This window comes from Oncorhynchus mykiss, chromosome 7 (assembly GCF_057628025.1).
Source record: "Oncorhynchus mykiss isolate SJ-2025 chromosome 7, ASM5762802v1, whole genome shotgun sequence".
Taxonomy (NCBI): Eukaryota; Metazoa; Chordata; class Actinopteri; order Salmoniformes; family Salmonidae; genus Oncorhynchus; species Oncorhynchus mykiss.
In genome coordinates, this window is record NC_143028.1 from 84,791,311 (window position 1) to 84,805,082 (window position 13,772).

Genomic DNA, 13,772 nt, shown 5'->3' on the forward strand with positions numbered 1-13,772 from the left:
TCTAGAGTCGGCTTTCTATTTCGCAACAAAGCCTCCTTCACTCACGCCGCAAAACTGACTATCCTACCGATCCTTGACTTCGACGATGTCATCTACAAAATAGCTTCCAATACTCTACTCAGCAAACTGGATGCAGTTTATCACAGTGCCATCCGTTTTGTTACTAAAGCACCTTATACCACCCACCACTGCAGGTAGACTATATTACATTGATTTATTGTGATGGTGTAGGTAGACTATATTACATGGATTTATTGTGACGGTGTAGGTAGACTATATTACATGGATTTATTGTGATGGTGTAGGTAGACTATATTACATGGATTTATTGTGATGGTGTAGGTAGGCTATATTACATGGATTTATTGTGATGGTGTAGACCTTATTACATGGATTTATTGTGATGGTGTAGGTAGACTATATTACATGGATTTATTGTGATGGTGTAGGCTATATTACATGGATTTATTGTGATGGTGTAGGTAGACTACATTACATGGATTTATTGTGATGGTGTAGGTAGGCTATATTACATGGATTTATTGTGATGGTGTAGACCTTATTACATGGATTTATTGTGATGGTGTAGGTAGACTATATTACATGGATTTATTGTGATGGTGTAGGCTATATTACATGGATTTATTGTGATGGTGTAGGTAGACTACATTACATGGATTTATTGTGATGGTGTAGACTATAGTACATGGATTTATTGTGATGGTGTAGGTAGGCTATATTACATGGATTTATTGTGATGGTGTAGGTAGACTATATTACATGGATTTATTGAGATGGTGTAGGTAGGCTATATTACATGGATTTATTGTGATGGTGTAGACCTTATTACATGGATTTATTGTGATGGTGTAGGTAGACTATATTACATGGATTTATTGTGATGGTGTAGGCTATATTACATGGATGTATTGTGATGGTGTAGGTAGACTATATTACATGGATTTATTGTGATGGTGTAGACTGCTTGCTTGACAATCACACAATGTCATTACCGCCACAGCCCTAGGAGGGAGGGAGCGAGGGAGAGGAGGGAGTTAACAGGGAGGGAGGAGAGAACAGGGCTAGAGGGAAGGAAGAAGGGAGAGGAGTTTGAGGACTCTAGGGTGATTTAAAAACTTCCAAATCTGAACCTTTTAAAACCTCCCAGGCTAACTGATGACATGACTCAGAATACATCTGGGCTGTTCCTCTCAGCGGACAGTCCAGAAGAATGAGAGAAAGGATAAGAAAAGAGGAGAGAGAGACATGAAGAAAGAGGGAGGAGAGAAAAAGAGAGGAAGGAGAAGAGACAGTGAGGGAGTGAGAGATAGAAAGAGAGAGAGGAGAGATGAGAGGGTGGAAAGAGAGTTTAGCCTGCGGTCTTAATCACAGCTACACATAGCCCAAAGGCCACCAGTTGTTTTCATCTTCCCGTCCAAATACATTGTATGCAACAAGGGCAAAACATTCATATCCCTCGTAGACCGTTCGTACCTAAAACATTCACCATTCAAGCTGCATAAGCTCCGTTATTTAATGTTGAGAAAGTTAAAGAACAGGGAAAATGTGTACTTTATGAAACCCCATGTTCCACCACCAATCCTCCTGTCCTTATGAAACCCCATGTTCCACCACCAATCCTCCTGTCCTTATGAAACCCCATGTTCCACCACCTATCCTCCTGTCCTTATGAAACCCCATGTTCCACCACCAATCCTCCTGTCCTTATGAAACACCACGCCCAATTTTTCAGTTTTTGATATGTTAAAAAAGTTTGAAATATCCAATAAATGTTGTTCCACTTCATGATTGTGTCCCACTTGTTGTTGATTCTTCACAAAAAAATACAGTTTTATATCTTTATGTTTGAAGCCTGAAATGTGGCAAAAGGTCGCAAAGTTCAAGGGGGCCGAATACTTTCGCAAGGCACTGTATATATATATATATATATGACATGTATTGACTTAGTGGGTATGTATATATATATATATATATATATATATATATATATATAGGACATGTATTGTGTAAATCTACAACCCAGCTGTTTTAGTAACCACATCAACAACTTGTCATCTACAATTTCACACTGCCATGTTGCCCACTTTCCCAGCACTTTAGACACAAACTTAAAGGGTATGACGTTGAGGGGCGTTTTTAGTGATTAAATATGTGATCTAACCGTCCCACAATCCAAAGTATTAATGTTGATACTGTAGTCTAGCAAAGAAATCAGACCAATTATTTTACTAAATTTAACTTTGACTATATATATTTTTTTTATTGAACCTTTATTTAACTATATTTAACTTATTAGCTTAAGTAAAATAAACCAATTTTACTTCATAATCATAATGATGATGATGTTGACCAACTCACCCTCACAGACTTGGTTCCTGAGCTGGAAGCCAGCAGGACAAGTGACGGTCCTCTCACACACAAACGATCCCACGGTGTTCACACAGCGCTCACTGGCCTGGCAACTGTGCGTGCTGGTCACACACTCATTCACATCTGTTAGGGGTTAGAGAGGGAGAGAGAGAGAGGGTGAGGGACAGGGAGAGTATGGGAGAGAGAGAGAGAAAATAAGAGAAAATGTAGAAAGAGAGAAAGGGAGAGAAAGAGAGAGAATGGGAGCGAGAGAGAAAATCAGGATGACACATATAAATTATAATTGGACACAGTTCTATTAGAACACACCAAAAACTACACATACTGTATCTAGGACTAAATATCAGCAACACAGGTAGCTTTCACATGGCTGTGAATGAGCTGAGAGACAACGCATGAAGAGCATTCTATGCCATTAAAAGGAACATTAAAATCAAAATTCCAATTAGAATCTGGCTCAAAATGTTCCAATCAGTTCTAGAACCAGTTGCTCTATATGGCAGTGAAGTATGGGGTCCAATCTCTAATAATGAATTTACCAAATGGGACAAACATCCAATCGAAATACTGCATGCAGAGGTTTGCAAGACTGTATTGCATGTGCAAAGAAAAACTCCAAATAACGTATGTAGAGCAGAAGGGGGCCAATACCCTCCTCATTCTAATAGAAAAAAGAGACATCAGATTTTACAACCATCTAAAAATAAGTGATCCCAAAACATTCCATCACACAGCTCTACAATGTCAAGAGATGAAACAAGAGAAGAGTCCCCTCACCCAGCTGGTTCTGAGGCTCAGTTCACCAACCCAAACCAACCCCATAGAGCCTCAGGACAGCACTCAGCCAGCTGGTTCTGAGGCTCAGTTCACTAACCCAAACCAACCCCATAGAGCCTCAGGACAGGACTCAGCCAACTGGTTCTGAGGCTCAGTTCACCAACCCAAACCAACCCCATAGAGCCTCAGGACAACACTCAGCCACCTGGTTCTGAGACTCAGTTCACCAACCCAAACCAACCTCATACAGCCTCAGGACAGCACTCAGAAAATCTGGCCCAACCAAATCATCACAAAACAAAAAGAAAAATATATCACCTATTGGAAAGACACCACAACAAATCAAAGTAAACTTCAATGTTATTTGTCTCTAAACAGACAGTACATGGTGGGAGACTATCTGACCACAGTGACTGATAGAAAACTGAGGAAAACATTGACTAGGTACAGACTCAGTGAGCACAGACTGGCTATAGAGACCGGTCGTCACAGACCAACCTGGCTGCCCAGAGAGCACAGTCTGACTATAGAGACCGGTCGTCACAGACAAACCTGGCTGCCCAGAGAGGACAGTCTGGCTATAGAGACCGGTCGTCACAGACAAACCTGGCTGCCCAGAGAGGACAGTCTGGCTGTAGAGACCGGTCGTCACAGACAAACCTGGCTGCCCAGAGAGGACAGTCTGGCTGTAGAGACCGGTCTTCACAGACAAACCTGGCTGCCCAGAGAGGACAGTCTGGCTATAGAGACCGGTCGTCACAGACAAACCTGGCTGCCCAGAGAGGACAGTCTGGCTGTAGAGACCGGTCGTCACAGACCAACCTGGCTGCCCAGAGAGCACAGTCTGACTATAGAGACCGGTCGTCACAGACAAACCTGGCTGCCCAGAGAGGACAGTCTGGCTATAGAGACCGGTCGTCACAGACAAACCTGGCTGCCCAGAGAGGACAGTCTGGCTGTAGAGACCGGTCGTCACAGACAAACCTGGCTGCCCAGAGAGGACAGTCTGGCTGTAGAGACCGGTCTTCACAGACAAACCTGGCTGCCCAGAGAGGACAGTCTGGCTATAGAGACCGGTCGTCACAGACAAACCTGGCTGCCCAGAGAGGACAGTCTGGCTATAGAGACCGGTCGTCACAGACAAACCTGGCTGCCCAGAGAAGACAGGCTGTGCTCACTCTGCTCCAGGGGAGAGGAAGAGACCGAGCTGCATTTCCTATTATTACTGTGACAAATACTCAGACCTAAGAGAATATGTCTTTCCCAAAATTATAATTCAATACAAAGAATTTGAAACTATAAAAGATGAAGAAAAAAATCTAATATTTATTGGGTGAAAAGCCAAAATGTGCAGTTTTGGCAGCCGTGACATATGTGTCCTCCTGCCACAACCTGAGGGACAGCCAGTGAAAAGTGCAAAGTAATGTCAATAATATTTCCCATCTTGTTTTGTCTTTCATACCACGTCATGTGTCTTCTCAGTCATGTTGACACTGGTCTACTACCAGGTCATGTGTCTTCTCAGTCATGTTGACACTGGTCTACTACCACGTCATGTGTCTTCTCAGTCGCGTTGACACTGGTCTACAACCAGGTCATGTGTCTTCTCAGTCATGTTGACACTGGTCTACTACCAGGTCATGTGTCTTCTCAGTCATGTTGACACTGGTCTACTACCAGGTCATGTGTCTTCTCAGTCATGTTGACACTGGTCTACTACCAGGTCATGTGTCTTCTCAGTCATGTTGACACTGGTCTACTACCAGGTCATGTGTCTCCTCAGTCATGCTGACACTGGTCTACTACCAGGTCATGTGTCTTCTCAGTCATGTTGACACTGGTCTACTACCAAGTCATGTGTCTTCTCAGTCATGTTGACACTGGTCTACTACCAGGTCATGTGTCTTCTCAGTCATGTTGACACTGGTCTACAACCAGGTCATGTGTCTTCTCAGTCATGTTGACACTGGTCTACTACCAGGTCATGTGTCTTCTCAGTCATGTTGACACTGGTCTAATACCAAGTCTTGTGTCTTCTCAGTCATGTTGACACTGGTCCACTACCAGGTCTTGTGTCTTCTCAGTCACGTTGACACTGGTCTACAACCAGGTCATGTGTCTTCTCAGTCATGTTGACACTGGTCCACTACCAGGTCATGTGTCTTCTCAGTCATGTTGACGCTGGTCCACTACCAGGTCATGTGTCTTCTCAGTCATGTTGACACTGGTCCACTACCAGGTCATGTGTCTTCTCAGTCATGTTGACACTGGTCCACTACCAGGTCATGTGTCTTCTCAGTCAGGTTGACACTGGTCCACTACCAGGTCATGTGTCTTCTCAGTGATGTTGACACTGGTCTACTACCAGGTCATGTGTCTTCTCAGTCATGTTGACACTGGTCCACTACCAGGTCTTGTGTCTTCTCAGTCACGTTGACACTGGTCTACAACCAGGTCATGTGTCTTCTCAGTCATGTTGACACTGGTCCACTACCAGGTCATGTGTCTTCTCAGTCATGTTGACGCTGGTCCACTACCAGGTCATGTGTCTTCTCAGTCATGTTGACACTGGTCCACTACCAGGTCATGTGTCTTCTCAGTCATGTTGACACTGGTCCACTACCAGGTCATGTGTCTTCTCAGTCAGGTTGACACTGGTCCACTACCAGGTCATGTGTCTTCTCAGTGATGTTGACACTGGTCTACTACCAGGTCATGTGTCTTCTCAGTCATGTTGACACTGGTCTACTACCAGGTCATGTGTCTTCTCAGTCATGTTGACACTGGTCTACAACCAGGTCATGTGTCTTCTCAGTCATGTTGACACTGGTCTACTACCAGGTCATGTGTCTTCTCAGTCATGTTGACACTGGTCTAATACCAAGTCTTGTGTCTTCTCAGTCATGTTGACACTGGTCCACTACCAGGTCATGTGTCATCTCAGTCATGTTGACACTGGTCCACTACCAGGTCATGTGTCTTCTCAGTCATGTTGACACTGGTCCACTACCAGGTCATGTGTCGTCTCAGTCATGTTGACACAGGTCCACTACCAGGTCTTGTGTCTTCTCAGTCACGTTGACACTGGTCTACAACCAGGTCATGTGTCTTCTCAGTCATGTTGACACTGGTCCACTACCAGGTCATGTGTCTTCTCAGTCATGTTGACGCTGGTCCACTACCAGGTCATGTGTCTTCTCAGTCATGTTGACACTGGTCCACTACCAGGTCATGTGTCTTCTCAGTCATGTTGACACTGGTCCACTACCAGGTCATGTGTCTTCTCAGTCAGGTTGACACTGGTCCACTACCAGGTCATGTGTCTTCTCAGTCAGGATGACGCTGGTCTACTACCACGTCATGTGTCTTCTCAGTCAGGATGACGCTGGTCTACTACCAGGTCATGTGTCTTCTCAGTCAGGATGACGCTGGTCTACTACCACGTCATGTGTCTTCTCTGTCAGGATGACGCTGGTCTACTACCACGTCATGTGTCTTCTCAGTCAGGATGACGCTGGTCTACTACCACGTCATGTGTCTTCTCAGTCAGGATGACGCTGGTCTACTACCACGTCATGTGTCTTCTCAGTCAGGATGACGCTGGTCTACTACCACGTCATGTGTCTTCTCAGTCAGGATGACGCTGGTCTACTACCAGGTCATGTGTCTTCTCAGTCAGGATGACGCTGGTCTACTACCACGTCATGTGTCTTCTCAGTCAGGATGACGCTGGTCTACAACCAGGTCATGTGTCTTCTCAGTCATGTTGACACTGGTCTACTACCACGTCATGTGTCTTCTCTGTCAGGATGACGCTGGTCTACTACCACGTCATGTGTCTTCTCAGTCAGGATGACGCTGGTCTACTACCAGGTCATGTGTCTTCTCAGTCAGGATGACGCTGGTCTACTACCACGTCATGTGTCTTCTCAGTCAGGATGACGCTGGTCTACAACCAGGTCATGTGTCTTCTCAGTCATGTTGACACTGGTCTACTACCACGTCATGTGTCTTCTCAGTCAGGATGACGCTGGTCTACTACCACGTCATGTGTCTTCTCAGTCAGGATGACGCTGGTCTACTACCACGTCATGTGTCTTCTCAGTCAGGATGACGCTGGTCTACTACCACGTCATGTGTCTTCTCAGTCAGGATGACGCTGGTCTACTACCACATCATGTGTCTTCTCAGTCAGGATGAAGCTGGTCTACTACCACGTCATGTGTCTTCTCAGTCAGGATGACGCTGGTCTACTACCACGTCATGTGTCTTCTCAGTCAGGATGACGCTGGTCTACTACCACGTCATGTGTCTTCTCAGTCAGGATGACGCTGGTCTACTACCACGTCATGTGTCTTCTCAGTCAGGATGACGCTGGTCTACTACCACGTCATGTGTCTTCTCAGTCAGGATGACGCTGGTCTACTACCACGTCATGTGTCTTCTCAGTCAGGATGACGCTGGTCCACTACCAGGTCATGTGTCTTCTCAGTCAGGATGACGCTGGTCTACTACCACGTCATGTGTCTTCTCAGTCAGGATGACGCTGGTCTACTACCACGTCATGTGTCTTCTCAGTCAGGATGACGCTGGTCTACTACCAGGTCATGTGTCTTCTCAGTCAGGTTGACGCTGGTCTACTACCACGTCATGTGTCTTCTCAGTCAGGATGACGCTGGTCTACTACCACGTCATGTGTCTTCTCAGTCAGGATGACGCTGGTCCACTACCAGGTCATGTGTCTTCTCAGTCATGTTGACACTGGTCTACTACCACGTCATGTGTCTTCTCAGTCAGGATGACGCTGGTCTACTACCACGTCATGTGTCTTCTCAGTCAGGATGACGCTGGTCTACTACCACGTCATGTGTCTTCTCAGTCAGGATGACGCTGGTCTACTACCAGGTCATGTGTCTTCTCAGTCAGGTTGACGCTGGTCTACTACCACGTCATGTGTCTTCTCAGTCAGGATGACGCTGGTCTACTACCACGTCATGTGTCTTCTCAGTCAGGTTGACACTGGTCCACTACCAGGTCATGTGTCTTCTCAGTCAGGATGACGCTGGTCTACTACCACGTCATGTGTCTTCTCAGTCAGGATGACGCTGGTCCACTACCATTGCTTTAATGTATTGTTGTTCTGATTAATATTGTTGTTAAAGTTGTTGTTAATGGTAATCCCATGTCCACTACTACTATTATTATTCCTGTTGGTCCCACCATTTATTCATATATAAATATATATATATATATTTTATATTTAAATATATATTTTTATTTTATTGTTCGATATGTATACTTTGACAATGTAAGTAATAATGAACTTGTCAAAAGTCAATTGAATTGAGAGAGAAGGGGAGCGAGAGAGAGAGAGAAAGAGAGAAAGAGAGAACGAGAGAGAGAGAGAGAGAGAGAGAGAGAGAGAGAGAGAGAGAGAAAGGGAGCGAGAGAGAGAGAGAAAGAGAGAAAGAGAGAACGAGAGAGAGAGAGAGAGCAAGTGAGAGAGAAAGAGAGTGAGAGAGAGAGAGAGAGAGACAGAGAGAGAGAGAAAGGGAGCGAGAGAGAGAGAGAGAGAGAGAGAGAGAAGGGAGTGAGAGGGGAGGGAGAGAGATTGTGTGTGATTCTCTGGGTTAGGTGGTGATGGTGGTAAAAAATGTCCTGACACACACACTCTGTCACCATGATGAAGCACTGTGAGCCAGCAGCAGTCAGCAGCAGAGGAAAATCCATAGTGACACACCAGGCCTGGGAACAAAGCACAATGCTGCCATTCATCCACTGGAGTTGGTTGGGTGGGTGGTTAGCTAGCTGGGTGGGTGGTTAGCTAACTGGGTGGGTGGGTGGGTGGTTGCTAGCTGGGTGGGTGGTTAGCTAGCTGGGTGGGTGTTTAGCTAGCTGGGTGGGTGGTTAGCTTGCTGGGTGAGTGGTTAGCTAGCAGTGTTGGTGGGCGGTTAGCTAGCTGGGTGGGTGGGCGGTTAGCTAGCAGTGTAGGTGGGTGGTTAGCTAGCTGGGTGGGTGGTTAGCTAGCAGTGTGGGTGGGTGGTTAGCTAGCTGGGTGGGTGGGTGGTTAGCTAGCTGGGTGGGTGGGTGGTTAGCTAGCTGTGTGGGTGAGTGGTTAGCTAGCAGTGTGGGTGAGTGGGTGGTTAGCTAGCTGGGTGGGTGGGTGGTTAGATAGCTGGGTGGGTGGGTGGTTAGCAAGGTGGATGGGTGGTTAGCTAGCTGGGTGGATGGTTAGCTAGCTGGGTGGTGGTTAGCTAGCTTTGAGGGTGGGTGGGTGGTTAGCTAGCAGTGTGGGTGGGTGGTTAGCTAGCTTTGAGGGTGGGTGGGTGGTTAGCTAGCAGTGTATACTGTGTCATGCATTAGAATGACACATTTCCTGAACAAATTCAGTGATATAGTGTGCCACTTACTACATGGTCACAAGGTATAATGTAGACCACACTTTTTGAGTGAGTGGTTGGGTGGTTAGCTGGGCAGGTGGTTAGCTAGCTGCGTGGTTGGGTGGTTAGCTGGGCAGGTGGGTGGTTAGCTAGCTGGGTGGGATGATGTCCTCTGTTGTCTGATGATGTCCTCTGTTGTCTGATGATGTCCTCTGTTGTCTGATGATGTCCTCTGTTGTCTGATGATGTCCTCTGTTGTCTGATGATGTCCTCTGTTGTCTGATGATGTCCTCTGTTGTCTGATGATGTCCTCTGTTGTCTGATGATGTCCTCGGTTCTTTGATGATGCCCTCTGTTCTCTGATGATGCCCTCTGTTCTCTGATGATGCCCTCTGTTCTCTGATGATGCCCTCTGTTCTCTGATGATGCCCTCTGTTCTCTGATGATGCCCTCTGTTCTCTGATGATGCCCTCTGTTCTCTGATGATGCCCTCTGTTCTCTGATGATGTCCTTGGTTCTCTACAAATCCTAATCTTCTGTTAACCTCCAACACACAAACTCAGATACTCAGCTAGTCTAAAGAAAGCCAGTTTTACTGCTTCTTTAATCGGGACAACAGTTTTCAGCTGTGCTAACATAATTGCAAAATGGTTTTCTAATGATCAATTAGCCTTTTAAAATTATAAACTTGGATTAGCTAACACAATGTGCCATTGGAAGACAGGAGTGATGGTTGATGATAATGGGCCTCTGTACGCCCATGTAGATATTCCAGCTACAATAGTCATTTACAACATTAACAATGTCTCCACTGTATTTCTGATCAATTTTATGTTATTTTAATGGACAGAAATGTGCATTTCTTTCAAAAACAAGGAAATTCTAAGTGACCCCAAACTTTTGAACAACCGGGATTGGAAGTGATGCAGACTATGTGGATGACTCACCACTATACCCGTCAGCTACTACAGCAACACCCAACAAAGAGCTGCAGTTAGTTTCAGAGTGGGCGGCAAGGAATAAGTTAGTCCTAAATATTTCCAAAACTAAAAGCATTGTATTTGGGACAAATCATTCACTAAATCCTAAACCTCAACTAAATTTTGTAATAAATAATGTGTAAATTGAGCAAGTGGAGTGACTAAACTTCTTGGAGTAACCCTAGATTGTAAACTGTCATGGTCAAAATATATTGATGCAGTAGTAGCTAAGATGGAGAGAAGTCTGTCTATAATAAAGCAATGCTCTGCCTTCTTAATAACAACACTATCAACAAGGCAGGTCCTACAAGACCGAGTTTTGTCGCACCTTGACCACTTTTCAGTCGTGTGGTCAGTGCCACAAAGAGGAACTTCAGAAAATTACAACTGCTCAAGTCCAGAACAGACTATGGGAGGCTCACAGTACTACATAGAGCCATGACTACATGGAACTCTATTCCACAGTACTACATAGAGCCATGACTACATGGAACTCTATTCCACAGTACCACATAGAGCCATGACTACATGGAACTCTATTCCACAGTACCACATAGAGCCATGACTACATGGAACTCTATTTCACAGTACCACATAGAGCCATGACTACATGGAACTCTATTCCACAGTACTACATAGAGCCATGACTACATGGAACTCTGTTCCACAGTACTACAGAGTCATGACTACATGGAACTCTATTCCACAGTACTACAGAGTCATGACTACATGGAACTCTATTCCACAGTACTACATAGAGCCATGAGTACATGGAACTCTGTTCCACAGTACCACATAGAGCCATGACTACATGGAACTCTATTCCACAGTACTACATAGAGCCATGACTACATGGAACTCTGTTCCACAGTACCACATAGAGCCATGACTACATGGAACTCTATTCCACAGTACTACATAGAGCAATGAGTACATGGAACTCTGTTCCACAGTACCACATAGAGCCATGACTACATGGAACTCTATTCCACAGTACTACATAGAGCCATGACTACATGGAACTCTATTCCACAGTACTACATAGAGCCATGACTACATGGAACTCTATTCCACAGTACCACATAGAGCCATGACTACATGGAACTCTATTTCACAGTACCACATAGAGCCATGACTACATGGAACTCTATTCCACAGTACTACATAGAGCCATGACTACATGGAACTCTGTTCCACAGTACTACAGAGTCATGACTACATGGAACTCTATTCCACAGTACTACAGAGTCATGACTACATGGAACTCTATTCCACAGTACTACATAGAGCAATGAGTACATGGAACTCTGTTCCACAGTACCACATAGAGCCATGACTACATGGAACTCTATTCCACAGTACTACATAGAGCCATGACTACATGGAACTCTGTTCCACAGTACCACATAGAGCCATGACTACATGGAACTCTATTCCACAGTACTACATAGAGCAATGAGTACATGGAACTCTGTTCCACAGTACCACATAGAGCCATGACTACATGGAACTCTATTCCACAGTACTACATAGAGCCATGACTACATGGAACTCTATTCCACAGTACTACATAGAGCCATGACTACATGGAACTCTATTCCACAGTACTACATAGAGCCATGACTACATGGAACTCTATTCCACAGTACTACATAGAGCCATGACTACATGGAACTCTATTCCACAGTACCACATAGAGCCATGACTACATGGAACTCTATTCCACAGTACCACATAGAGCCATGACTACATGGAACTCTATTCCACAGTACTACATAGAGCCATGACTACATGGAACTCTGTTCCACAGTACCACATAGAGCCATGACTACATGGAACTCTATTCCACAGTACTACATAGAGCCATGACTACATGGAACTCTATTCCACAGTACTACAGAGTCATGACTACATGGAACTCTATTCCACAGTACTACATAGAGCCATGACTACATGGAACTCTATTCCACAGTACTACATAGAGCAATGAGTACATGGAACTCTATTCCACAGTACTACATAGAGCCATGACTACATGGAACTCTATTCCACAGTACCACATAGAGCCATGACTACATGGAACTCTATTCCACAGTACTACATAGAGCCATGACTACATGGAACTCTATTCCACAGTACTACATAGAGCCATGACTACATGGAACTCTATTCCACAGTACCACATAGAGCCATGACTACATGGAACTCTATTCCACAGTACTACATAGAGCCATGACTACATGGAACTCTATTCCACAGTACTACATAGAGCAATGAGTACATGGAACTCTATTCCACAGTACAACATAGGCCTCTCTCATCTTTTTAAGTGGGAGAACTTACACAATTGGTGGCTGACTAAATACTTTTTTGCCCCACTGTAGAAGCAGGGACTGTGAAGAGACACACACACACACACACACACAGGTACAGACATGCACAAACAAGCACTAGCACACACACAGGTACAGACATACGCAAAGAAGCACAAGCACACACACAGGTACAGACATACGCACACAGGCACAAGCACACACACAGGTACAGACATACGCAAACAGGCACTAGCACACACACAGGTACAGACATACGCAAACAAGCACTAGCACACACACAGGTACAGACATACGCAAACAGGCACTAGCACACACACAGGTACAGACATACGCAAACAGGCACTAGCACTCACACAGGTACAGACATACGCAAACAGGCACTAGCACACACACAGGTACAGACATGCACAAACAAGCACTAGCACTCACACAGGTACAGACATACGCAAACAAGCACAAGCACACACACAGGTACAGACATGCACAAACAGGCACTAGCACACACACGTACAATGTAATATTGTTGTATGGTGGTATTATACATGTTGTATTGTAGATATGTAGTGGTGTAATAATGTTATATGATGTACTGTTTAATATTTTGTTTTATATGTAATATAATGTAACTGCCTTAATGTGTTTGGGCCCCAGGAAGAGTATCTGCTGCCTTGACAGGAACTAATGGGGATCCATAATAAACCCCAGGAAGAGTAGCTGCTGCCTTGACAGGAACTAATGGGGATCCATAATAAACCCCAGGAAGAGTATCTGCTGCGATGACAGGAACTAATGGGGATCCATAATAAACCCCAGGAAGAGTAGCTGCTGCCTTGGCAGGAACTAATGGGGATCCATAATAAACCCCAGGAAGAGTAGCTGCTGTCTTGACAGGAACTAATAGGGATCCA

General features: G+C 45.0%; 1 protein-coding gene across 1 annotated transcript in view; it reads right to left on the reverse strand.

Moving 5' to 3' along the window:
- Positions 1-13,772, reverse strand: part of fbln2 (fibulin 2) — a 125,523-nt gene that overhangs the window by 30,266 nt on the left and 81,485 nt on the right. The window contains exon 7 of the mRNA XM_036984360.2: positions 2,380-2,514. Within this exon, the coding sequence (XP_036840255.2) occupies positions 2,380-2,514 (135 nt within the window). The remainder of the gene's footprint in view (positions 1-2,379; positions 2,515-13,772) is intronic.